Source organism: Crassostrea angulata, chromosome 2, assembly GCF_025612915.1.
Source record: "Crassostrea angulata isolate pt1a10 chromosome 2, ASM2561291v2, whole genome shotgun sequence".
NCBI classification, from domain to species: Eukaryota; Metazoa; Mollusca; class Bivalvia; order Ostreida; family Ostreidae; genus Magallana; species Magallana angulata.
The window spans coordinates 43008839-43036695 of record NC_069112.1 but is presented as its reverse complement, the minus strand read 5'-3'; the positions used below and the strand labels follow the sequence as shown (position 1 = coordinate 43036695).

At 33.7% G+C, this 27857-nt stretch overlaps 1 protein-coding gene and 1 long non-coding RNA gene across 4 annotated transcripts; both read right to left on the bottom strand.

Moving 5' to 3' along the window:
* Nucleotides 1-6679: 6679 nt before the first annotated feature.
* LOC128174364 (uncharacterized protein K02A2.6-like) lies at nt 6680-8011 on the bottom strand. Its single transcript, XM_052839932.1, has one exon. The coding sequence runs from the start codon at nt 8009-8011 to the stop codon at nt 6680-6682; it is 1332 nt and encodes a 443-aa protein (XP_052695892.1).
* Nucleotides 8012-15299: 7288 nt separating this feature from the next.
* LOC128172501 (uncharacterized) lies at nt 15300-24553 on the bottom strand. Of its 3 annotated transcripts, none has more exons than XR_008242266.1 (8): nt 24127-24553; nt 22065-22234; nt 20910-20991; nt 20462-20581; nt 18988-19251; nt 17486-17549; nt 16327-16515; nt 15300-15766 (listed from the first exon to the last, which is right to left on the bottom strand). It is a non-coding gene; the product is annotated as an uncharacterized LOC128172501 (long non-coding RNA). The 3 variants fall into 3 exon arrangements; XR_008242265.1 differs by having other exon boundaries at nt 18993-19251; XR_008242267.1 differs by having other exon boundaries at nt 18993-19251; nt 22065-22168.
* Nucleotides 24554-27857: the final 3304 nt, after the last annotated feature.

Sequence of the window (27857 nt, the reverse complement as noted above, 5' to 3'; positions counted from 1 at the left end):
ATTTGTCTGATCATTTCGACCTTTATTCAAAGCGATGACAAAGTCGTAATACAACTATACCCGCCTCGTCGTCAGGGGTGAAATTTAACATGAGGCGAGAAAACGCGGTACCCTTTTATGTCGTTTGTTTTGTTAGCAATAATGTGTACGTATTTTTCTTCATTGAAATTTGGCTTAATTGACTGGGAAAACAACTGCAATGTCTATTATTATACATATACTAAGCATAACCATCGTTTAAAAGCGTGCATAAAATTTGATAAAAAATCGGACCAAGCAGCTTTAAATGAAATACATTCCCAACCACTATTGAAATAATTTATTTCAATAGTGGTTTTATTTCAATAGTGGTTGCAACAAACCCTAAACGAATTCACGTTCTAAAACAAAAGAAAAGAAAACAGAGCTTGTCTGGTATGAAAACATGCCTGTTGGTAAAAACACATTGGGAAATAAAATTAAAGTTTAAAGTGAGAAGTACAAGTTAAGCAAATCTTACAAAAACCTTTCTTTGCGCGCCACTACAATTACTCTGTTGGATGAGGAAGGGTTTGAGGCAAAGTACATCATGTAAATTTCTGAGACAAGTATAAAACATTACAGCAGAACAGGAGAATCCAAAAAGATGATGATAGCAGAAACAATTAGTAACAACATTCTAGGCAATATCATTTTATCCACCATTATTTTAAGATTGAGATGCTCTTGCTTATAAATTTATAAAAGCTTTATGATATATTGATATGTAATGTTATACATCTTTCTTTTATGTTTAATACCAACATGAATTTTGATTTGATTGATAATTTTAATTCAAATTGTATTCCTTTATAATTTTAGGAAACCCAACAGCAAAAAGGAGCAAGGAAGTGTCAAAGAGAAACAGGTAATCAATCTACATATGAACATATTGAAATATAGTGGACAACTTTATTTAGAGAGAGCTACTTTATTTATATTACAGGTGCACCGCAGAAGAGTAAAAAATCTTCCCCACCAGATGATGGAGGCAACAATTTTCTAGTGCAGGTACTGTTTTATTTTTATAAATGGTGAACTTATCTATAAAGACATTTTATAACAGAACTAATATGATTAATATGTATAATTTTGCTATCCAATACAGGTCAGGATGAATATAATTTTCAGTCATTTGCAGATGACATGGATTTGTTAGAGCTCAGTCTTTCACAAGAACCCGTTTTACTTCAAACTAACCTTCCAGAATCTGATTCTCCAAACCCGTCACTTGCTGCCACTAGTACCAGTAGCTCCACCTATGTTCAGAAAATACTAACAGAGCGTGCTACAAATACCAACTATGGACCAAATACGGTGTTTAATCACGTTAAAGAGGTTCATATGCATTATCACTATAACACGCCTCGTGATCATTCAAACTGATGTAATGTATCGTATTAAACATACGAAGTTACCAACCTAAAAAGCTATTTGTTTAATTTTTCAGTTAGAAATTTTCTAAAATGTACTTCAGCTTTAAACGGTTGTCAAAAAACCTGTCAATGAATTAGATCTATAATTCTATGCCATTAAATTTGAAAAAAAAAAAAAACCCAAAACCCATGCATTTCAATATTTTTGAATCCAATTTTGAAATGATAAACTACATTTTAAAAAAATAGAAAACAGATTTGTAAATTTGCCATAAGTAATTAAGTATACTGTTGTGTAAATGTGCATTTACGCAGCTAGGTTAAGGCCTCCCATAGATTTCACCTCATGAATATCACGTGACATTTCATGACGTTAGCTCCGCCCATTATTCATGTTTTCATATTTTTCCTACTTTCGATATAGTAAAGCGGTCGCTGTTAAAATTTATCGATTGACTGCTTTAAATAATCATTTTGAATTTTATTTTAAAGAATATTGTATCGAAAATATGTGACTAAAGGTGTTTATTTCTTAAAATTACATTGTCGTTTGCTTATCATCCGCGTCAACACAGCGCTTTTACTCGCCTTGTTTTGGTTGCGAACAGCTGACAGCGGTGTGACAACATTTTCATAAGATGCATGACCTGCAAGACGCCGAGAGTGGAAAATGCAGCTCAACCATCGTTTGAGAGATAATAAAGGTATGTTTTAATACAGGATATGTAGTGTTGACCTTTTCTTTTCAAATCATTTGCTCTTTTCAGTCCATGCAGTGTAACGTTACCTGTACGTTACACACGTGTTGTTTTGCACATCATCGCTGTTTTGAATTATTATTTCTTATTAGGCTATTCTTTTGTGTATTGAACTACACACCAGACACTGTAATTATTGCACTTGAAATAGGTGGGGTTCCCCAGGGTACACAATTGTAGAATTCATTAGGGCCTACAAAGTTCATGTTTGCATGGTGATTATACGTATGTTTTGCACTTCAGTAAATTTTTGGATCTTAGATGATATAATTCATTTTGCTGGTATAGTTTACAGTAGATATCTATAACACTGTTTTGAATTCTTATTTGTTATTATGCTATATATACAAACTGTATGTTCATGTGTGTCTTAGTTCGGGTTTGTATTGAACTATTGTATATACACACCATAATATATGTAGCATACACATGTGGGATCCCATGGTTCACAAGTGTAGAATGATGTAATCATCAAATGCATGTATGCATCATGATTTCTTTACTTTATTTTAATAATTTTGTATCATATTGCTTTCCACAGCTTCCTTTATGAATTCAGAAAGATTAATTGTACTACATATTCAATTTGTATGTGCTGCATTAAAATTATATGATTAATATATTTGATGTGTTAAATATGTGCAGTTATGCTTCATAATAATATGATAATAAACCCCAACCAGTAAAATCTAACATACGTGGTGGTCAGACTCGGCCACTTGAGACCAGGTTGCATAGTGGCTAGATAATATTCGAGGGGCACAAGCTTTAAACTGACCTGGTTTGTTATTATTATTCACTACCTTATCCACATGTACATGCATACAATAACATATACATTTCCTGAATAGCAGCCTTTTTTTTTAAATTAACCAATGTAAATTAAACTTATATGCTATTCTAGAATTCATTTATGTATTTTCTTAAAGAAGATTTTCATTTTAAAATTGAAAAGAACTTAATATATACATTACCCTAAGGTCAGAATTTTAGGGTATTTATATTCCCTAATATTCATAATACAGTCTTTTCTGGATTTTTTTTTACAGAATCATTGTTATTTGTTTTGAGTTATGGTTTATCTTTATGTAAATACATATTGATTCACTCCTCGGTAAAGTGTTCATGCATAGCACATGAACATGTACATTGTATACAAACAATTTTGAGATAACAAATACATGTGTATGTTGGATTAATTGTTACTGTGCTCAGATACATCAGCTTATGTGTGACATTATGGGCAATTCATTGATAGAAAAAAAATGAAACTAATGGAATTATAATGTCAAAGATTATTTCGAGAAGAGATATATATAGTATATCAAAAGAAATTAAATATTTACTACATGTATCACACTTTGAGTAAAGCAGACTCTCTCTCTCTCTCTCTCTCTCTCTCTCTCTCTCTCAATTTAATATGTGTTAATAGTTTAGACCTAAGCTATTTGGTTGGTTTTTGTACTGCCATCTTGTCATATGCACAGATCCAGAAATTTTTTTTCGGGGGGGGGGGGGGGGGTAATTGGTTTTTTTCATGTGGTCTGAGGCATATTTGCGATAATTTTACAATGTAAAATCTTCCTCCCTTCTAGATCCGCGCATGTTTTCATACATATGACACTGCATGGTCAGTGTAATTTTTTGGTAACAAATTATCATGTATTTGCTATGCATATGTTCCCACAGCTAATTGATTTTTTAAAATTTTTATTTCAGCCCGACATGGACTTCTGCTACCACCTGGCGACATGGGTTTTGCGGGTCGATTCTTGTGGTTTCAACTCTTGAGGTTACCCTAGCTGTCTTCCCTACCCACATATTCCCTGTGTTCTACAGACTATTTAATAAAAAAAATAATCTGATAATGCATAAACAAGATGGATAAAAAGGTGCTCATCATCATGCTTTGGTGTATTTTGAAAGTGTGAAGACATTATTAAAAACAAAATTAAAGCTGTTTAAAAAAATACAATTGTGAGTTTTGAAAGTTTGCTTTTCAATAAAAGTATATATTGATGCCTTTACTTTGTTTAATTCATTTGATATCATATGCACTATTTTTAATGACAATTTTATACAATTATTTATGAAAATCATGACAAATATGAGGTTCATTGTGTCTTTAAAAGAATTCTGTATCTTAATATGACGAAAAAAAATATTCTGACTTTATGGTAGAGATACTCTTATAGTTATAAGCAAGATTAACTTATATCGTGGCAGAGAAACCATGCGCGGATCCAAAAAAAATTCCAGGGGGGGGGGGGGTGGGGTTGTCTGAAGGATGAAATTGTGATTGCCGCTGGGGGGGGGGGGGGGGATGGTCGTATCCGAGGCATATTTGCGATGATTTTACTAGACGTATGTAAATTTAATAAATTTTCATTTTCCAGGGGGTTGGGACCCCTCTTACCCCTCCTCTAGATCTGCGCATGGACACTATTGATAACAATATCAAATTACATATTTAATAAACAGGGGTAGATTGAAGCAGGCACGTAGCATACGATGAAGGGGGGGATCTTTCCCCCCCCCCCCTCCCCGGTTTTTCTTGCCGAATTTTTTTTTTTTAATTTACATATAAGAAATTACTATGCATGGAGTTGGCCCCCAACTGTTTTGAGAGTATGTAAAGGAATATTTTTTTTTCTTTGCTTGTCAAGGTTTTTTGGATGAGTCTTCCCCCCCCCCCATTTCAAAAACGATCCTACGTACGCGTGGATCTGGCTTCTTATTTTTTTTCTTTAGCCTGTTATATATACACTTTAAATAGTCTAAAATTATAAGGAAGACATTTAAAGAAAACCAGCACCCACCCCAGACCTTAGATCCGCGCATGGGGTGTTTTGGTGCATTGACGAATCTATCACTCTATTCTGTTTAAACTGAACAAAAAATAATAATTTTGTAATATTTCTGTGTATTTTACGAATTGAAAGGTTTAAAAGGATAATGAAATGTGCAGGTAAGGAATAACCAACGATTAACAATGTAAATCTTTAAATTTTCCGCGCTTCACAACGCCAGATTATCTGCCCTTGATCCTGATCATCAGTGCGTTTGAAAATCGGCTAATTTGCATAAAATCATATACATCTGTCTAAAATTGCAAAAGTTCAACGATATCCCGTCAATTTTAAGGATTGTGTTTAACTTTTTTATTTTCATCAAATACCAGTGATTGTAAAAAGTGCTGGGAGCAAGTTGCTGCTTGAAAGGAAACATTTTTTTGACACGTGAATTAACTCGGTTATCGAAATTGTTTATTAAACTTGAACGATTAATGCTAAAGTTAAGCATGTTGCTGGTACTGCTATAGTTGCTCCCAGCACTTTTTAGATTAAGCAATTAATTTTCTTTTAAGTGATATAAACAACAATTTAATATTTTATTCGTATATCGTCGAACTTTTGCAATTAATGAAGTCAGATGTAGCTGCTCTATTTTTAGCGTATCACGTGATAAACAGATGATGCGGTGGCTGTGTTCCGGTGAAAAATGTAGTGGAGATCGGTAGTAACATAATGATGTATAAACTTTATCATTGCCATATTTGGATGAGTTTGTTTACTTTGTCTGGAATAAAGTCCGTTTTAGTGTATTTATTTCATACGGTAATCCATGGGCGTCCTTAACCTAGCTGCGTAAAGACAACATTTATGAAATAACAATACACATTAACACAAGTCCATATCTTCCAAAGCATTTGAATAAAGTTGAGAGATAGTTTACTGTACAAAGGAATAAGCGTGAAGTATTAGTTAGAAGATTATAAGAAAATGTTTGTTCAGATTAGAAGTATTCAGAATCCAATTAAACCGGTAATGTGTTTACTTACCCCATTTGCACCTACCTATCGAAGTACAAATAAAAAAAAAATCATTGACCGATCGCTTAAAGGGACTTGGACACGATTTGACCTAAAATTTTCAAAATTCATTTTTCCTTTTTCAATGTTTATACTGATAAATAAAGAAGTTTATAATGCTATGTCAAAATTTGAAAGTCAAATATCAAGTTATAAGCAAGATACAGAGTTCATAATTCTTTGTTTTGTAGACACAGCTCGAATATTGTCAATTTTTATATATGTGTTGTATTGGTGTAAGCTTTACTCAAATGTATCTTTTTTGTTGATAATAGTATTTATGAAGATAATGAATTAGTTTAAATTGTTCTTTACATGTCATATTGTCCATGACATGGTAGTTCTCTACATTGTATTGTCTTTCATCTAGACAACGTGTTAACAGACGACCAACACCGCCATGTGTCTTTTCTAGAATGCTCTTTTATTGTCCCACTATACACAAAAAATGCATGGTCGACCCGACCAATTCCGGATAACACAAATTACATCACATCCCCCCTCTTTACTTACTATGAAAATCACACACATTTAAATTTTAGAGTTTCTTAAAATTCAAAATTGTTTCTTCAAAATTATAATCAATTGGATTTCATAAGTAATATTTTTTTACAAACGAATAGTAGACGTACAAACATGAACACAAGTACATCAAGTTATTTCACATATTCTGATAGGTAGGCGGGTGGTCTCGAGATTCTTCCTGATCTGGTTACCGAGGGTTTGCTGTTTGCCACGGGATTTTCCTGACTTGAATGTGGGGTATTAACATTGGACACATCACCAGAATTTTCACTTTCACTTGGTACAGATTCACTCAATTGTGGTTCAACTTCTGGGGGTAACATCTGGAAGTTGGTTTCCCGCGATTTCAATATCTGGCTACGGTTTCTCCGAAGAGCTCTTCCATGTTGGTTCAATATGCTGTATGAACGGTTTCCAAGGTTCTGTTGAATGACTCCTGGTTCCCAATTTCGATTTTCTGGATTCTGCATACGAATGATCTCTCTCTCTTCAATGTGCGGTAGTTTAGAACAGGTTCGGTCATGAAAATATTTCTGTTTCATCTGACGAAGTCGAAGTTTGGAGAGTTGAGATTCCAAAGGTTTTGGCTCCAACCATGTTCGAGTTGTAGGAATCTTTGAACGAAGACTTCTGTTCATCAACAGCTGTGCGGGTGATTTTCCAATTCCATCAATAGGTGTATTTCTGTACTCTAAGAGAGCAATATTTGGATCACCGTTGCTCTCTTCTGCCTTTTTGAGCAAGTTTTTAATGGTCTGGATGCAGCGCTCTGCCTGACCATTCGAACGTGGATAACGAGGGCTTGATGTTCTGTGTGCAAATTCCCAATCCGATGCAAAACACTTAAACTCATGGCAACTAAATTGCGGTCCATTGTCTGAAAATAGTTCTAGTGGTATGCCATTTCTAGCGAATACTGTTTTGCATGCTGCAATGGTAGATCGGGCTCGTAAATCTGGAAGTGGTATGATGTCTGGGTATTTCGAGTAATAATCCACCAATAACAAATAGTCTTTGCCCTTGAAATGAAAAATGTCTGCTCCAACCTTTGTCCAAGGAGTATTAGGTATTTCATGTGGAATAAGAGGTTGTTTGATGTTTGATTTTCGGAACGAGTTGCACACTCCACAAGACTGAATTAACTGTTCTATGTCAAAGTTCATGTTCGGCCAAAATATTATGTTCCTGGCTCTCTGCTTAGTTTTCACGATACCAAGGTGAGGTTCATGCAGTTTGGTAAGCATCTGGCGCTGCAGTGATGATGGTATCATTACAGACTGTCCCTTGTACAATAGTCCATTCAGGACAGTAATTTCACCACGGTAGTTCCAGAACATCCTGACACAAGTTGGAACTTGTTCACGAGTCTCAGGCCATCCTACTCTAACAATGTCCGCTAATGTTTGAAACTGTTCATCGGCTTCTGTGGCATCCTTTAATTCTTGAAGCTTTTTCTCTGTCATTGGAAGTTCTTGTTCAATAAAGTTCACATCAATGTCCTCATCTACTTATGTCTCTTTGCACTCTTTCAAGAATGCTCTACTCAAAGCATCGGATATAAACATTTCTTTTCCAGGTACATATTTCAATTGTACATCATAGCGCTGTAAACGCATCAGCATTCTCTGTAGTCTTGGAGTAGCTTGGTATAATGGTTTGCGATGAATTGCTAACAACGGTTTGTGATCTGTTTCTATGGTAATCGAACGACCGTAAATATAATGGTGAAACTTTTCACATCCATATATAACTGCCAGCATCTCGCGTTCTATTTGTGCGTACCTCTGTTGAGTTTCAGTAAGAGCTCGTGAGGCATAAGCGACTGGTTGCCCATTTTGTAACAATACAGCACCCAATCCTTTGCAGCTAGCATCAACGGAAATTGTGACGTCCTTCTCAAGGTCATATATCTTTAGCACAGGGGCTTGTGTCAGTATTTCTTTTAATCTAGCAAAACTGTCAACTTGTTCCTTTTCCCAGTGCCATACAACATCATTTTTGGTAAGTATCCGGAGTGGTTCCGAAACATCTGCTAAGTTTGGAATGAATTTGGACACATACTGCACTAGTCCCAGGAATCTGCGGACACCTTGTATGTCTGTTGGTTCCGGCATATTCACAATGGCCAGTACTTTCTCCGGATCCACCTTGAGTCCATCTTTCCCAATAATGTGACCGACGTACTTTACTTCAGGAACTCTAAGTTCAACTTTGTCCCTGTTGAGTTTGAGTCCTACTTTACGACAGCGTTCCAGCATACGAATAAGGTTTTCATCATGTTCCGCGTTGTTTTCTCCATGTACCAGTATATCGTCCACTAAACACTCAACACCAGGTAAGTCTGAAAATAGTTCCTGTACACGTTTTGAAAACACTTCTGAAGCTGACGAGATTCCGAAAGGAAGTCTCAGGTACCGGTATCTACCGAATGGTGTATTGAAGGTAAGTGCTTTAGAACTTTCCTCATCAAGCTGAATATGCCAAAAGCCATGTGTGGCATCAAATCTTGAGAAGACTTTGGCATTAGGCAGTCGTTCAATAATTTCTTCTACTGTCACTAGATGATAATGTTCTCTTTTAATGTGCTGATTCAAATCTTTTGGATCCACACATATGCGAATTTTTCCTGGTTTGCGTACTGTCACCATACTGTTGACCCAATCTGTTGGACCATCTTGTTTCGTTATCACGCCCAGATCTTCCATTCGCTTCAATTCATCTTGTACAGGTTTAAGTAACGCTGCGGGTATTTTCCTTGGTTGGTGAACCACTGGGTTTGCACTTTTGTGTATTTCAATGTGGTACTTTCCTGGTAGTTTTCCTAAACCACTAAAAATATCTGCATACTGTTCGATTAATTTATCTTTTGACATACACACATCCTTGTCTATTGACTCTGCTGGTATGTGTTGTATTAATCCCAAACGAGCAGATGTTTCTTTAGAAAGGATAGGAGTGCTTCCCTTGTTTGTGACATAAAACGGAAGTGTATGTTCCACTTTACGAATGCGGCATCTAATGTCAACTTTTCCATCTGGTTTCATGACGTCACCATTGTAGGTAATCAGGTTCACGTTCACACTCTGTAAGTGTTTCCGAGAAATCTGTAGCGAGTTGAATACATTTCGCGGTATTATGTTTGCTTGAGCCCCTGTATCCAGCTTGAATGTAACTGGTACATTGTTAATAGTCACAGATTCTGTCCACGGTAGCTCTTCATGAACACTGTCCACACTCACTGTGCCAAGGTATAGGTCCTCTTCCGTTTCCTCTAGCGAATGTACACTTGACTTAGATCCAGTCCTGCAATATTTAGCATAATGATTTGGGCTTTTACACTTGTAACAGAGTTTGTTGTATGCAAAGCATTTTCCCTTCTGATGTTGTCTACCACATCTGCCACATGGTTTGCCTGTGTGCGTACTTTGGACATTGGCTTTCTGTTTTCTGTGAGTCTCACTACTATTGTGCTGTTTTTCATGGTTATGCTTCTTGGATACAGCGTGAGCGGATACAGCTGCCACTGGTTCTTGGTGTAAGGTCTTCAACTGATGTTCTGATAATTCAGATGCTCTGCATATGTCTATACATTTAACGAGTGTTAAATCTGCTTCTCGCAAGAGTCTCGCTCTGCATGCTTCATTCGATATACCACATACTATTCTGTCCCGAATTAGCGACTCTTTCAAATCCCCGAATTCACACTGTAATGCTTTGTTTTTCAAGTCTGTGACATAGTTATCAATAGTCTCATGAGTTTCTTGTTTACGTGTGAAAAATATGTGACGTACATATGTCAAATTCTTACGTGGTTCGACGTAGTCCTGGAAGCATTGAATCAATACATCTAATTTATCTACATCCTCCTCCGGAATGTTGAATGTATTATAAATGCGTCTCGCTTCAACACCAGCAACATGTAAAAACGTAGCAACTTGTACCTTGCCTGCTTTCTCGTCGATTCCTGACGCGATCAAGTATAGGCGAAATCCTTGCAACCATTCTTTCCAATTTTCGGCCAAGTTCCCTTCAAAACTTAGGTGCGACGGAGGTTTTAACTGTTCCATAACTCAGTGACTGTTCACTTCTGACACCATGTATTGTCTTTCATCTAGACAACGTGTTAACAGACGACCAACACCGCCATGTGTCTTTTCTAGAATGCTCTTTTATTGTCCCACTATACACAAAAACATGCATGGTCGACCCGACCAATTCCGGATAACACAAATTACATCACATACATTACATTTTTGTAAACAACGTACTATAAGACTCGAGCTTTGTTAACATAACAGTCAATACTTACCTCTGTATCTCGCTTGTAACTTGACTTTAACATTCAATATGTTGGTCAATCATTTAAAATGCACCAGTAAACCATTTAATACTTAAAAAAATTAAAATAAAATGTTTGATCACAAATTGTGTCCAAGTCCCTTTAACACGGATCGTTTTGACGTAACACTGCATGGTAATTCGAGTAGATTTGGGGGGGGGGGGTTATTAACCGTACTATATTTGTAATATACAATGTATGCCATTTTATTTGTCGAGTTAGCCGATTTTTTTTTTAAAACACGTGAGTTAGTCGGCAAAGATTAAGTTGAGACGAAAAAATATGTTAAAGAATATTCAAGACAACCAATTTCTTAACCCAATCTCTTTCTCTCTCTCTCTCTCTCTCTCTCTCTCTCTCTCTCTCTCTCTCTCTCTCATTGATTTCCTTGTGCTAAAACTTGAAGCCCCCAGTCAGAAAGGTATATGTACGATAAAACGTTTTACGGCATCACATCCGCAAGTTCCGTCACAAATTTTATTGTAATCAATTCTACAACTACAAAAGACACAAATACAATATAGTCAGAAGCAAACAGAGAGAGAATTTCCCCAAAAGTCTTCCCGAAAGCTATAGAAACGTTCGGACATTTTACCGTTAAAATATTGCTCCTTTGAAAGACATTTATCAGATTAACCCGCAAAAGGTAGATAAGATCACAGTATAGATAGAAAATTGTGCCGTCGGGCATTGCCATGTACTGCTTAACTTTAGGCAAAAATTTGCTAGTTCTCAACATTGCGCAATCACTACTGTAGACAAGGTGTTGGTTGACAGAAGATATACATATCGGTCTTACAATTCTTTCTTTGAAGGCCCAGTAATGCCGATATTCGATACACAACATCTAGGTAATGTCGAATGGCTACCTGTTAAGATGGAAACGAAATCGAAACGAAACAAAACCATTCGAAACAAAACTAAAACTAGAGGTACTGTGAGCAAGCTCACAATTGATAGCCCCCGCTAAGAAAAAAATCATAACGCGTGTATTTTTGCTATTATAGAAAATATTGGATGAATCTATTTCACTGACCATTTTCTATAAATAACAACTGCTCTATTTTTTAAAACTGTTAATGCTAATAGGAGTAAACAAACCAATTTCTATCCTTTAATTCCATTTTATTTTAAGTTAACTGTTAATGCATGAGGACATTTGCATCCTTCCTTGAACAACCATGACTCAAATCAAACTCGAATCAAACAAAATCCACATGTCAAGCAGCCATTTAATATTTAAACATTTTGAATTATTGGTATACTGAGCCCGCTTTTTTCCGAATTTTTTTTCAACAATTTTTTTTTCCAAATAAAAATTTCATCGGGGCAGGCCATTTTCAGAGAAACGGGGATGAAAATCTAAAAATAATTTTATGTTGCCTGAGAAGAGCAAGCTTTGTGTCAAATTTTAGCTTATAATATTTCCATTAATACAAGCAATGACACAGACAAAATTTAGCATTTTCGAAACAATGACCTTGAACTTCCTCAATTGACCTTGGGTCAAGGTCATTACATACCCTTACGTCATAAGCAATATTTGTGTGAAGTAAGAACATTCAATGCTTCTCCATAAGGAAGATATGGACCGGACACGAATTTTGCATTTTTTCTGCCAGTGACCTTGACCTTGCCCGAATGACCTTGGGTCAAGGTCATGACACACCCTTAGGTTATAAGCAATCTCTTTGTGAAGTAAGAACCTCCAATGTTTCTCCATAAGAAAGATATGGACCGGACACGAATTTTGCATTTTTTCTGCCAGTGACCTTGACCTTGCCCGAATGACCTTGGGTCAAGGTCATGACACACCCCTAGGTCATAAGCTATCTTTGTGTGAAGTAAGAACTTCCAATGTTTCTCCATAAGAAAGATATGGACCGGACACGATTGCACAGACAGACGGACAGACAGACGGACACACATTTAGACATATATTGGGTACTTAGTGTCCAAAACTTTATTGGGTATCATTATTGGGTACATGATATGGTTTCACACGAGAATACATTTATTGGGTTAAATTTCTTTGCAGATGTATTGGGTATCAACAAATGTCCATCAACTTCTTGGGTACATAATTCTAGATATTACCATGCATTTTTGATATAAACTAATTAAAGTAATTATTTTTATCTAATTCATGAAATTTTTTAAATAATTCACAAAGCATAAAATAGTAATTTTTTAAAGTATATTTTTACAGTACCCCAACAAAGCATGTGTTACAAGATAAGATAAAGTAATACTCAACAGAGAACGAACAGGCCTGTGACCTACTTTGTTTTAATCTAGTATAGGAATTTATTTGATTAATAGGAACATTAAAGAAAGGGGGGGCTGCTAGGTCATAGATATGGGGATTACCATATAAAGTGACTTATAGGGTATTACCCAAGTAAGCATTGATCATTGACCATGTTTCGTTGGGTAATACCCTATAAGGCACAGACTTGTCCAAGTTTTGTTGGGTAATACCCTATAAGTCACAGACCTGTCCATGTTTTGTTGGGTAGTACCCTATAAGTCACAGACTTGTCCAAGTTTTGTTGGGTAATACCCTATAGGTCACAGACTTGTCTAAGTTTTGTTGGGTAATACCCTATAAGTCACAGACTTGTCCATGTTTTGTTGGGTAATACCCTATAAGTCACAGACTTGCCCATGCTTTGTTGGGTAATACCCTATAAGTCACAGACTTGTTCATTATTTCTTTGTTTATACCTTATAAGTCTTACACTTCTCCATGCTTTCCTGGGTATTGTTCTTATAATAACCCAATAAGTAAACAGTAAGTAAAACACTCACTGTTTTGGGGGTAAATACCTATACTAGTATTCATTACCCATTAAGTCAGAGACTTGTCCATGTTTTTTTGGGTTTATTCCTTATAACATTTACCCAATAAAGCATGAAAAAGTCTGTGGCTTACTGGGTAATACACATATGTGCAATTTTAGCCAACAAAGTAATTCAGGGAAACATCTGAGTTAAAGTACTGTCTTTGCAACATGTATGCAATACCGCATATAGTGTAATTTTTGCAATGAGCTACATGTAATTTTCGCGACCACTTTTATATCTTAATTTTTTAAATTCACAGAAATAATATCCCGTATTCTTTTCTTTTAGAAATTTTTCAAAACGCAAGAAATGACTGACGCAAATTAAAAATATTACATATCTCTCCCATTTTCGCAAATTTGTGACACGTAAAAAAAACCCTTTATGCGGTATTTTAACTTGCAGTTATGTATGCTTTTCCTTCGAGTAATTTTTGTGAGTTGATTTTAATCAACTCTCCTATGCAGTTACTATGGCAAACGGGAATTGAAACAGAGTTTGTACCTATGCACACATCATTACTGCCGACAAGACTTCGTACTTGGAAATAATTAATAATTTTGTTGTAATGTATTCAGAACCATTGTTTTTCACAGAAACTTATTTATAAATACCTTATAATATTAGTCAGATTTTAAATGGTACGAACAATTTAGATATTTTTTGTAGTCGTATGTATTCCTTCGCCAAAGTTCAATATTGCTGGGATGCAATTTTGAAGATATATTTCAATTACTGATACATAATGCTTGGCAGAGTTTGATGGCGTTAAATCTATTCTTAAATATTACACAACATTATTCACGTGGGGTTTTCCGTCTATAGCTCGGAAAAGCCCGATAATTCATAGTAGAAAAATTGTTTTAATACAGCTATGAAACTACATATTATACTTACCATACAAAATTACACATCGTTGATTTTAAGATAAACAATAATCAATAAAATTAACTCCCGTCATTACTTCAGTACTTTGATTTAAAAAATTTAACACACTCAAGTTTTTGATAACTTCATCTTTAAATGCATCGACTATACTGTGAAATCATTAAAATTCGTGGATTGCTTAAATTTTACAAGTTTGCAGGGACGTAATTTATAACCCTTAATTATTTATCCATGGAGGACGTTAATTTGTGGATAAGAGGCACCCATATATTCAACGAAAATTGAGCATCATTAATATTTTATTATAAAGGAAAGTGAAAAACAACAACTTAAAGGAACTTTAAACAACAATTTATGATCATAAACTCAAAATTAATCAATTTACATAACTGTCATAAACTTTGAAAATCTCAACATTATCAACAATTTCAACAATTATCATCAAATATGTAATATACACAAATGCATATGCATGTACACATTTATCAAATCTTGCAGAAAGATTGTCAGACATCTTACATGTATTGTTAAGAAGATCAAACAGACCATTCCATAAACCTTAAAACTGGCATAATATTCAGCTCGCATACAAAAATGCAGAGAAAGTTTAAATATTCAACAGTTATTGGCTGACTCATACACATCCAAAGATATTCAAAAAATGTTCATATCCACATACTGGTACATTTCGGGTTTTTTTTTAAAACAGTGACAAAGATTTTTGTATGTGTGGAATTACAATTCACATACCTTAACTCATCATAAACTTTGAAAATCTTAACATGATCAACAATTTCAATACAATATTTACTGGTATTACAATGCATATGCGTGATGTTCTTTTCTATGAGCACACACATATATTATTAACAATTTCATCAAAGTTATATGTACACTAAGACATAACTCAATCAAAAGTGCAAATCTTACCAAATTTATTACTTTTTAACTCTCTTAAGGTCATTCCATATTTTTTCTTTATGGTCTCCCATATATCCTTTTCCACAATATTCTTCTGCACTTTTAGTTACATTTTGTAAGTCTTGGGCACATTTTCATTCATGGGAGTGTATTTGATGTGCAACAGTCTGAAAAATATTCCCTTACTTCCTTTTCCTCTTGTTTGACCATTTTACTCTTGTTGCTATATATAATATATAAAATAAAAATATCGAATGTTTTTCCTGTATCAACATTCTGTATTGAAGAAAATTGTAAATGTTTATCTTCATAACCACCCTCTAAGGTCATGACCTACACAATGAACAAGAATATTTATTGTTTTGGGGTGAAGATCCCATTGGTTTTTAAGATATTTGGTCATCATTTCAAGTTTATGGGGGTTGAGATTGTACAATTAATCTGCAAAATTACGATATCCCTATCTTCAAAACTGTTGGGAGGAGTTATTTGCACAAAAGATGTACCCTATAAGCAAATGACTAGTTCAAAAGTGGGTATTTTTTGCAAAAATTTATAAAGTTAAAATCCTAGCAATAATGCATATCTCGATTATATATACAATTGATCTGCAAAACAAAAAACCTTAATATCTTGAAAACTGTATGAGTTGTCCAGACAAAGGGGTACCCTTTTGGCAACCGCCCGTCATTTCACCACTTCAATTACCAGATTTTTCTGATGGTAAAACCCATTAAAGGCTTTCTAACACTAGCTGTGTATTTTTCCTGCAATGCCCTCTACCTTACTATCCACATGAAACGCCTGAGTATAGTCCACTGATGCATTTTCCATAGGCGGTATTGTAAACATTCCGGTTCATAGCTCCGGCCCTATTTTTCGTTCAGCAACGAGGGACCTCTTGAATGAAAGCTCATCAAATTGCCTCTTTCCTGTTAAAATTTTATGGTGTGAAGTCTGTACTGAAAGTCTCTAAAAATGAAAGTAAAAGTAGGGAATTTCACAGTTTTGGACAGGGTGTACGTCAGACAATTTCAATTCTTTCCTTCAAATGATAATTTAATCATGACACTTGCTTTTAAAATTGCAAATCCTTTTTTCTAACATGTGTCAAGCATTCTGATTTCAAATGTCCCAATAAATGTATATACACTCTGCAATTTAGCAATTTTTTTGCTTAAAGAGGTTCACTCAAAATTAGGTTTTGGGTAGCCATTTTGGGTCACCTCTAGTCTGAAAATTTTGCATCACATATTAATTCTAGTAGTATATTCATATTTTCAGGTTTTCAAGAAGGAAACTCACTAGTTTTAGAGTACTGGGTACTGTTACTTTAGCTTCCTAATTTTCAGCGCAGACCAAACTTCTAGATAGTTTGTGTATTACGATATATTCATAATGTTCTAAAAAACATATTTAAACAATATTTTGATATTCCTATCGGTATATTTTGGCATATTTAGCTTATATTTCATAGAAGTTAAGAAAAAATTAACTCAAATTTTGGCCTAATATTAGCTTATTCCATGCTTTATCTCAAATTTTTGAGATGTGACCCCTACTTGTTTTACTTTTAAATGAGACATTGAATGTATGTCTATTTGTATGCAAAGTCTTGGAAAGATGACAATTTACTATAACTTTTTAATTTGCGTGATAATTTGATTACTCCAAAATTTTGTAACATCTGTTGTTGTGTTCATTATGTACTGGCCTTTGAAGCCACAGTAAAGCAAGAATTTTTAAACTTTGACTTAGATTTTACTAAAAGAATAAAAATACCCACTAAGTCTGTGAAATATGTATAATCAATATAAAGTTTCCCAGTAATTATCTGCATGTCAAATACTGAATATATAGTTTTTACAGGTTCCTTCTTTCAAACTTGGACAAGTGTAATTACCCGGTAGACATCATTGTTACAAAAATAAATTTTACTTACATCTAGTGTGCCTCATTGTTGTGTTTTAATCTTTGATGAAGTTCCAATTCAATAGACAAGGTATCTAAAATGAAATGTTTTGAATTTAATTCTACATGTATCAAACACTATCCCCAACATTTGTATTTTTATGTCACAATCGGCCATTTATTTAATACTCAGAGAGAGAGAGAGGAGAGAGAGAGAGAGAGAGAGAGAGAGAGAGAGAGAGAGAGAGACACAACAAACAACTACTCTAACATCTCCGACACATTTGTACAACCTAAAGACAAACACCAACACTCCCCCCCTTCAAACATTCAATATCAACCCCCTCCCCCAAAAATTAATCTATTGTTTTAAAAGTATGAATAGATAAATACAGGTAATTATCTACATAAAATGATTACAGATAATTTCATTCAATATTTTGATTATGAGGCCTAACAAAAAAATAGGTTTGTTTCCGCTTTCAGGCTAAAAAAAAAATAGGGGCGGTAGGTCGGCTTCTTTTTTTCTTTTTCTTTTTTTTTCCCCTCTCCATCTGTTCAATTGTGCATATTAAACAATTTATCTATTAAACTGGGTAAGATAAAAAAACCAACCCAAGTATTTGTTGTCATTGTTTAAATGATCTGATTAACTTTTTCCACGGCTGGTGGGAACATTTCTCGACCTCAACTGGCACGACATGTGCTGCCATTTGTAAATAACAAACCTCTACACAACACTGATGACATCTAAATAAGTTCTATAAGCATTTTTATGACTTAAATTCAGAGGACACAATAAATTTTTAAATGGATAAAAACGAAATTTTAACAATAAACAGATAAAACGGAAATTTACGAAAAAACTCGAAATTTTTTTTGGGGTCAGTGGGTTCAATGGGTCAGTTTCAAGCAGAAACAAACCTTTTTTTTGTTAGGCCTGATTAACAAGGATAGGTTTTATGGATTTAGTACTAAGCAACATGGTAGGCTTTCACATATTAAAGTGTGCATACGTACATCTACAGTCATGTCACATACATGGCAGATTTGTTTACACAAATTTAATGCACATCTATAATCATAAACATAGAATGGGAACCTACCAGGCATGAAATGCAACTCCCTAACAATGCAAACTAATATTACATGTAGATAGCTAGACACTGCTTATTAATAAATGAATTATTTTCCTTCACTAGAAACTTTCTACTTATCTACGTTCACTTTTACTCGCTTGAAATGATCGCACTAAAAACCAAATGCGATATTTTTTATTTTTTTTAATATAAAAACTCAAAATAAATTACATTCAAGTCAAAATCAGAATTTCTTCAATTCATTAAATTGGTTTTCTGAAAATCCCAAAGGGGATGGGGGTGGGGGTGGGGGTTGTGATGGATTTTTTCTTATAGAATGAGTTATTTAAATGATTGAACTTCTTGGAAATTTAGTTTGTTCACATAATTGAGAAGATGTACAACAGAGAAATGCATGTTTATCATAATAATTGTAAATAAACAAGGAATATACCTTACCAGCATGGAGTTCAATATTGGTATAGTCCACTAATGCATTTCCATAGGCGGTAATGTTAACGTTCAAGTTCATAGCTCCAAAGCCTTAATTTTCGTTCAGCAACGAGGGACCTCTTGAATGAAAGCTCATCAAATTGCCTCTCTCTTGTTAAAATTTCGTAATGTGAAGTCAGATTCGTTTTCCGGCAAAATGTGTCTGTATTGAAAATGCAATGTAGTGAATTTCACAGTTGTAGGTCAGGTAGACTGCTTGCTATTTCTGCAATTGATAAAAAAATATATTGATTAAATATTGAAATCAAATTTAATTTCTATTTAAATAACATAGATGATATCCCGCACAAGCACTGGAATTTGTACATTAATATGATACAATGCCTCATGTACTTGACCTTTATTCATTCATTACAAATTGTTTTATTTTATATCAAATCAGGGAGTGGATGTATACTGTAGTGCATCATATCTCTCTCTTTTCTAATTTTTTTTTTAGGTCAATTTTCACTTTAAATATTATCACTGTCCCAAATAAGAATTTTCAGATAATTCAACTTCCTTGTTTTATGCATAGATCATCTATTTATATAGACAGAGAATTGTTAACACAATCTGTTCATGGTTCACAAATTAACGTACAAGCTTAGAGTACATGTACTACCGATAAAAAGTGGTATAAAAATGTATGTAATTTAAAACTAATTTATATACATACATAATTATTTATTTGCATATCTTAATTCAAAATTTTCAGATCCAAGGTAACTGCCCGATGATTAACCCTAATAATATATATCATAAATCAAATTCATAGGGCCTATCAAAAAAATATTGTTTGTTTCCGCTTTCATGTTGAAAAAAAGTAGCGTCGGGTCGGTCGGAATTTTTTTTTATTATTTTCAAATATTTTTTTTTCCTTCAATATTGCAGTATCCATACATGTCGGTTAGATACTGACACTGCTGAATGGTATAAAATGAGAAATACTTTTCATATCATTCCTGACCATTAAGCTGGTCTTAAGAAAACACAAAAATGATACTATATATAACATACTTCCTCTGACAACGATGAGAGCATTATTAAAATCTACAACACATGGAAACATACAGCCATATTGAAACAAAACATTTGTGTTACACTGATTTGAGAAGAGTAACTGCTTCAAGCGTTTTTGTGACCAAAATTTTGAGCAATTTTTTTCAAAATCGGATAAAAACGACAATTAACGATTTTCCATCAAAAATCCTTTTAAAAAGTTTTGAGTCGGGGGGTAAAAGCAAGGGTCGGTCGGGAAAGCGGACACAAACAATTTTTTTTTTAGGCCTAGGATAAACCTTTGCCCTTCTGAAAGTTAACAAAAACTTGACTGAATGACATATTTTTGCCAGAAACCTTTCAGTTTACAAATAGCAGTTTTCTCTTATGATTATTTTTACACATAGGAACCCATACATATTTAATGCACATACCTTGCCCCTGGCCTCAACAAGGTCTTGCGTGTCCAAGGTTTCTTTTCCAGAGTTGAAAGGTCTGCATGCAGTGATTTTTCTATGCTGCTAACCTAAATTCTGTTCACAAAAACTTTCAATCTAAAATTAGAATTAATATTTATGTGTGTGTGTTTCATATGACCCCTAGCATTCTTTTATGATTGTGTACAGCTGACACTTCACAATGAATTAGAAAATTTGTCTTTGTCTCCAATAGAAATAATGCAATATAATAAGTTAACAAATTACAATAAAAGTCTTTTTTTTTAAAGAATGTATTTAGGTATGTTTAGAAAATTATTATTTATATTATCCAAGGTTCAACTCTTTTTTCTACAGAATCAAAAAAAAAACTTAAATTGTTTGACAGGTACAAGATAATATAATTATAAACAGTCATACATAATTATACAAGTGTTGTACATACCTTTAAACTGTGAATCCAGGCCTCGATCCACTTTTGCTCTTTGTCCTGATGTCAGTATAGCTCTGATCATCATCATGTGATTCTACAACAACAAAGAAATATTTTAGATTTTTTATAAAGTTATAACACAGGCATTTGACCTTATATAATTTTCTTGTAATACAAAAATACTCTAATATTACACAATTAAGGTACACCTCGCCGCCATTTCGGATTTTTCTAGGACAGTCATACCTGCAGGAATTTCGGTGGAGATTCATTGATAAAGTTAAATAATTTGCAATACTCTCCATCTTCAAATGGTCGTTCGACATCTACATAAGCTTTAACGAATTCAACCAAATCAATGCATTTCATCTGTCAACAATGAAAATGACCCCTCATCCTGCATCTACTGCTTTTGATATGGGATGAATGGTTAAACAGAGGACAGAAGTTGACATTTAAATGTCATACTTAGGGTAATCCCTTCCAAATAAAGCAATGATACAGATACCAACAATTCAAGGCTTACTTATTTACTAGACCCCCAATATGTTCCGAAGAAAAAATGGCACACTATATATACAAAAGCCAAAATATCATTGGTCAACACTTTATGATTAACCAATGAATATCAATGAAACATAACATTACGGCGGGGAAATTGATGTCAATCATGATATCACTTAATAAATCATAAAATCTCTCCCGAACCAGGATATATTAACCAATATAATTATAATTATTTAAGGCAGTTAATGTGAATTTAATAACAACAAAGAGGTTCATGCTGAAAGGAACGCTGATCCAGAACATGATAGAAATGGTAGTCGGAACTCGGAAAGGTCTTAGTGACGGCACTTAGCCTGTCTCCTAGTATGGTCATTAAGAAATTGAGTTTAATTAAATGTATATGAAAGACTGCAAAACCAAGAGGATCAAACATAGTTTTATGATTGAGTTTCAGGCTTAAAGTCGGACTGAAGTGTTAGTTTTAAATAAATTAATCCAAGCTATTAGATGACAGCGTTGTGTACCTTGTGTATTTTTAGGTATAGGGTATATTTTTTTATTATGGAAAAGATATATTACATCATGCAGGTGCCTGTGAACATGAAACATGTACATACTTTACACAAATGTTGTACATACATCGTGCATGTGTTGACTTACCATTAAAAAGCTTATCCAGGCTTGACTTCTACTTCCAGGTGCTAAATCAAAAGGGTCATCATCACATGATTCTGCTAAATCAAAAGGGTCATCATCACATGATTCTGCTAAATCAAAAGGGTCATCATCACATGATTCTGCTAAATCAAAAGGGTCATCATCACATGATTCTACAAAAAACAAAGAAAAAGTATATGTATATGACATAGTTAGCTTATTTGTTCATTTTGGGGTCCAAAGAGGTCCATACAACTTTCCTACTGCACCCAATATATACATGTACATATATAGCCATTAGGTTTCTAAAGATCCCATACCAATGAATCTTATCACAGGTAAATATTGGTAGCTCGAACAAGAGATATCTCGAATACCCTGCTTATGTTGAAGTCTACCGCTGGTCCCGACCGTTTAATCTCTATAAAAATGTAATGATTTTAAAAACTCCTGATATCTTGAATATGGTACATATTTTCGATTACCCTTCTTATGTAAAAGTATATTGAAGGGCTAAAACGCTAATTTTACCTGATTTATCTAAAAGTGGAGTCATTTTTACATTTTTAACAGCTGAACATAATTGCATGGTATCATTACTTCACACGTTCACACGGCAATATTTACACCTTTCAAAACTATTGTTACCTCAATCATGCGAGACATAGTTTATTAAGATGGCAGCTTGTGTGTTTTGGGCATGTAAGGTGGTGTGGGGCACATCTTTTTTCAAAAGCTTTTTTGGGGTTCACTATTGTAAAATTTGAAAATTTTAACCGGTGAAAGTATTCTAATTATAATTAATAAATGTACTTGAATCCACAGTAATATCGACAGATGTCCCATCCCATACCACCTTAATACATATCTATAAAATTTAGATTAAACACAGCCATGATTATCGCAAATGTGTTTAATAAAACACACGTACTGTATACGGACATATTGAATACACAGCTTGTGAAGTGACTATGATTTATCATACATGTGAAATGTTTCCACTTTTCAATATAATTACTAGATATGAGGACTGATGAGCACAATAAATTAATATAAAATACATTAGCTTCACAGACACAAAAAATACAAAAAAATACTGTGTGTATTAGCTAGATAATAAAAATTATATGTGTTATTTGTTTAATTTCAAGCCGTATTTTTCATTTCATACGTGATAAATTTCAGTAATTACATGGTAAGTGCTTCATCCCATTGCAAGTTGTAAACTGTCGAGTGACAAAAATTTTAAGTCATATTTAAAAGGTCACATTGATTTAATAATCAAAAAATATAAGTCATATTTAAAAGGAAACATTGATTTAATAATTTATATAAGAATGGAATTAATCAGAAAGCCACTTTAGATATTTTGAACCCCTGGATACTTGTATCTCGAAATTTTGTTGAAGTCACCTCAATTAAGTTCAAGATACCAATGTTTACCTGTATTTTCAATCTATTACCATTTACAATTTTCCCGAAATGTTTCTATGTTAGACCCCAAGAAGTGGTTATATAGTTGATTTGGAACAGCTAAAGAAATTTTAATCATTGAAACAATGTCAATTTTTAAGACAAAAAGTTAATTAAACAATTAATCACTATGGAAAAAGTATTAAAGGGACAAGGTCACAATTTTTGTCATAATTTATTTTGCTGTTTTGAATGCACAAATTGATTAATCGAAATAATTGTCAGTTGTTAAGTTTTATGCAAGATAGTTCACTGTGACACAATTTTAGGCTTTGTAATGTAAACAAGGATTGTGCAATGATTTTGTTTACATACATTAAAGACCAGTTGTAAAACTGAAATCAATGTGTAAAACGATTGGAAATGAAAATTTATGCCAAAAACAAACTAGCAGATAGAAAAAATCTTCTTGGAGGAAAGTTTTACAATAAAACTTCTTAATAACAAACACAAGAAGCACTGACAAACTTGTTGGGTACTTAGACTAATTCTTCCATATCAGTAGTGTTGTTTATGATTAAAATAGATTTTGTCAATATATCTTTAAAAATATGAAAAGAAAAGAAATATATAAGACTTTAAAATAACTTACATTCTTATCCAGATAGCAATAAGGCCTTGAATGAGTTTTCTCTAGTTCCAGGTGATATGTTCATCAAGCATCTGTTTCAGTAGCCATTGCTACTTTCTGATTGGATAATCTTATCACATGTCATAGTTGTTTGGAACTCTTCTGAATTCTTCATTGTTGATGATAAAACCAAAGGCATTCCGAAAGAATTTGATTTCAACAAACAGTAAAGTCCATTAGATGGACTAGATTTTATAGACAAATCTCAGACAAACATTTATTGGGTTTGTGTTATCCAATACCCAGTAAATGTCTCTGGAACACAATGAAAGCAATTGGATTATTGGGTATACCCAATAAGTCAAAAGTACCCAATAAGTGTTCCAATGACATAAATTGAACCCAATAAATATTCTCTCGTGAACACAGACAGACAGACGGACAGACGGACGGACGGACAAGGTGATTCCTATATACCCCCCCAAACTTTGTTTGCGGGGGGTATAATAAACGAAACCCAAAATCGGAACGAAACAAACGAAACCAACGAATCTGATTAAAGAAAACTATAAATCCATTATGATTTAATGAATGTGAAAAAATTATTGAAATAGAATTTTAATCCATAAATAAAAAAAAAACGTATTCAGATTGCCGCTGTAAATTCTTAATTCTTCTTACCAAGTGTCTGCAAATTTTTTTTTATATAATAATATAAATCATCGATGCACATTCCAGTATATTGTATGTGTCTAATTGGTTTCATTAGACGGTTAGTCAAACGTACAGAGAGAGAGAGAGAGAGAGAGAGAGAGAGATAGAGAGAGAGAGAGATAAAGAGAGAGAGAGATTGCCTCACATATGGCACAATTGAATCCAATCAATCATTAATTGCGGTTTCGTCAAAATGTCAGGTTAGTTTCCCTAGAATCAAATTGTGCGTAATTGCTAATTAGAACCATATCCTGTTGTTAGATGCTTGAAAACATTATAAATTATTCTCATATTTCCTGGATTTTTTTAATTATCCAAAAAGTGTTACCTGGTTTATCGTTTTCTGAACGCTAATGATCATACTCTGTGAAATATAAAGTCATTTTTTTGCAAATTAAAAAAAATCATTATTATTTATTATTATTAAACAAAATTTATAAAGCGCCATATATAATTTATATTAAATTACTCTATAGCGCTGTACATATAAAACTTATTGACATAAAAAGCTAAGAACATAAATAAGATACCTAAATACACTAAATTTTTAAAACTACATACTTATATAGCATATATTTTGTTTACATGTAAAAATCAATGCTGTGATGACTCTGTACTCAATAAAATAAAGTTTTAACTGTGTAATTACTTAAGAATGTTCTGGATACGCCTTGCTGAAAAGATAAGTTTTTAATCATTTTTTAAAACGAATAAAATTGTCTTCTTATCCAAGATTTAGGGAAGTTCGTTCCACAATGTAGAACTGGCCACGTCGAACCGACTGTCACCATACGACCTAGTCCGGGCACGCGACTGAACAAGGAGCATAGTGATGTCTAGAAATATTGACGTCTATATCAGGGATTGCTTAATTAAAATGAGCAAATTTTTTTTTTTTTAGATTATTGAAAGTAAGTGGTAATTTAGTTTGCTTTTAATTAAAATCAATTAAAATCAATTGGGTATGTTTTAATACATTCTAGAAATATCATGAATTATCTATTACTTTTAAAAATTCATTTCATTTTGTTTTCTTTTTTAAGTTAAAAACTTATAAAAGGGTCTTTAAATAACGTGTCGTTTGTATGCCTGTTTGACATTATTTTGTGTTGTTGCATTAGTAATTTGTCTAAAAAGGTTTAATATTTTTAGATAGGCAATAGGAAAGGTCTACTTTAGTTCTGCTGGGAACCCTTCTCGTACAGAAAAACAAAGATGTTATTGAATAAACAAAATGCAATAGAAAAAATGTACGTCAGACCTAAACTTGAACTAAATGATACTGGTTGAATTACTTGCTTACTAAAATAAACTAAACAAGGAAATAAATTGCATTAAAAATAAAATTCTAGTAAGACACAAATACAATATAGTCAGAAGCAAACAGAGAGAGAATTTCCCCAAAAGTCTTCCCGAAAGCTATAGAAACGTTCGGACATTTTACCGTTAAAATATTGCTCCTTTGAAAGACATTTATCAGATTAACCCGCAAAAGGTAGATAAGATCACAGTATAGATAGAAAATTGTGCCGTCGGGCATTGCCATGTACTGCTTAACTTTAGGCAAAAATTTACTAGTTCTCAACATTGCGCAATCACTACTGTAGACAAGGTGTTGGTTGACAGAAGATATACATATCGGTCTTACAATCCTTTCTTTGAAGGCCCAGTAATGCCGATATTCGATACACAACATCTAGGTAATGTCGAATGGCTACCTGTTAAGATGGAAACGAAATCGAAACGAAACAAAAACCATTCGAAACAAAACTAAAACTAGAGGTACTGTGAGCAAGCTCACAATTGATAGCCCCCGCTAAGAAAAAAATCATAACGCGTGTATTTTTGCTATTATAGAAAATATTGGATGAATCTATTTCACTGACCATTTTCTATAAATAACAACTGCTCTATTTTTTAAAACTGTTAATGCTAATAGGAGTAAACAAACCAATTTCTATCCTTTAATTCCATTTTATTTTAAGTTAACTGTTAATGCATGAGGACATTTGCATCCTTCCTTGAACAACCATGACTCAAATCAAACTCGAATCAAACAAAATCCACATGTCAAGCAGCCATTTAATATTTAAACATTTTGAATTATTGGTATACTGAGCCCGCTTTTTTCCGAATTTTTTTTCAACAATTTTTTTTTCCAAATAAAAATTTCATCGGGGCAGGCCATTTTCAGAGAAACGGGGATGAAAATCTAAAAATAATTTTATGTGGCCTGAGAAGAGCAAGCTTTGTGTCAAATTTTAGCTTATAATATTTCCATTAATACAAGCAATGACACAGACAAAATTAAGCATTTTCGAAACAATGACCTTAAACTTCCTCAATTGACCTTGGGTCAAGGTCATGACATACCCTTACGTCATAAGCAATATTTGTGTGAAGTAAGAACATTCAATGCTTCTCCATAAGGAAGATATGGACCGGACACGAATTTTGCATTTTTTCTGCCAGTGACCTTGACCTTGCCCGAATGACCTTGGGTCAAGGTCATGACACACCCTTGGGTAATAAGCAATCTCTTTGTGAAGTAAGAACCTCCAATGTTTCTCCATAAGAAAGATATGGACCGGACACGAATTTTGCATTTTTTCTGCCAGTGACCTTGACCTTGCCCGAATGACCTTGGGTCAAGGTCATGACACACCCCTAGGTCATAAGCTATCTTTGTGTGAAGTAAGAACTTCCAATGTTTCTCCATAAGAAAGATATGGACCGGACACGATTGCACAGACATAAGGACAGACAGACAGACAGACAGACAGACAGACGGACAAACGGACAAGGTGATTCCTGTATACCCCCCCAAACTTTGTTTGCGGGGGGTATAATAAACGAAACCCAAAATCGGAACGAAACAAACGAAACCAACGAATCTGATTAAAGAAAACTATAAATCCATTATGATTTAATGAATGTGAAAAAATTATTGAAATAGAATTTTAATCCATAAATAAAAAAAAAACGTATTCAGATTGCCGCTGTAAATTCTTAATTCTTCTTACCAAGTGTCTGCAAAT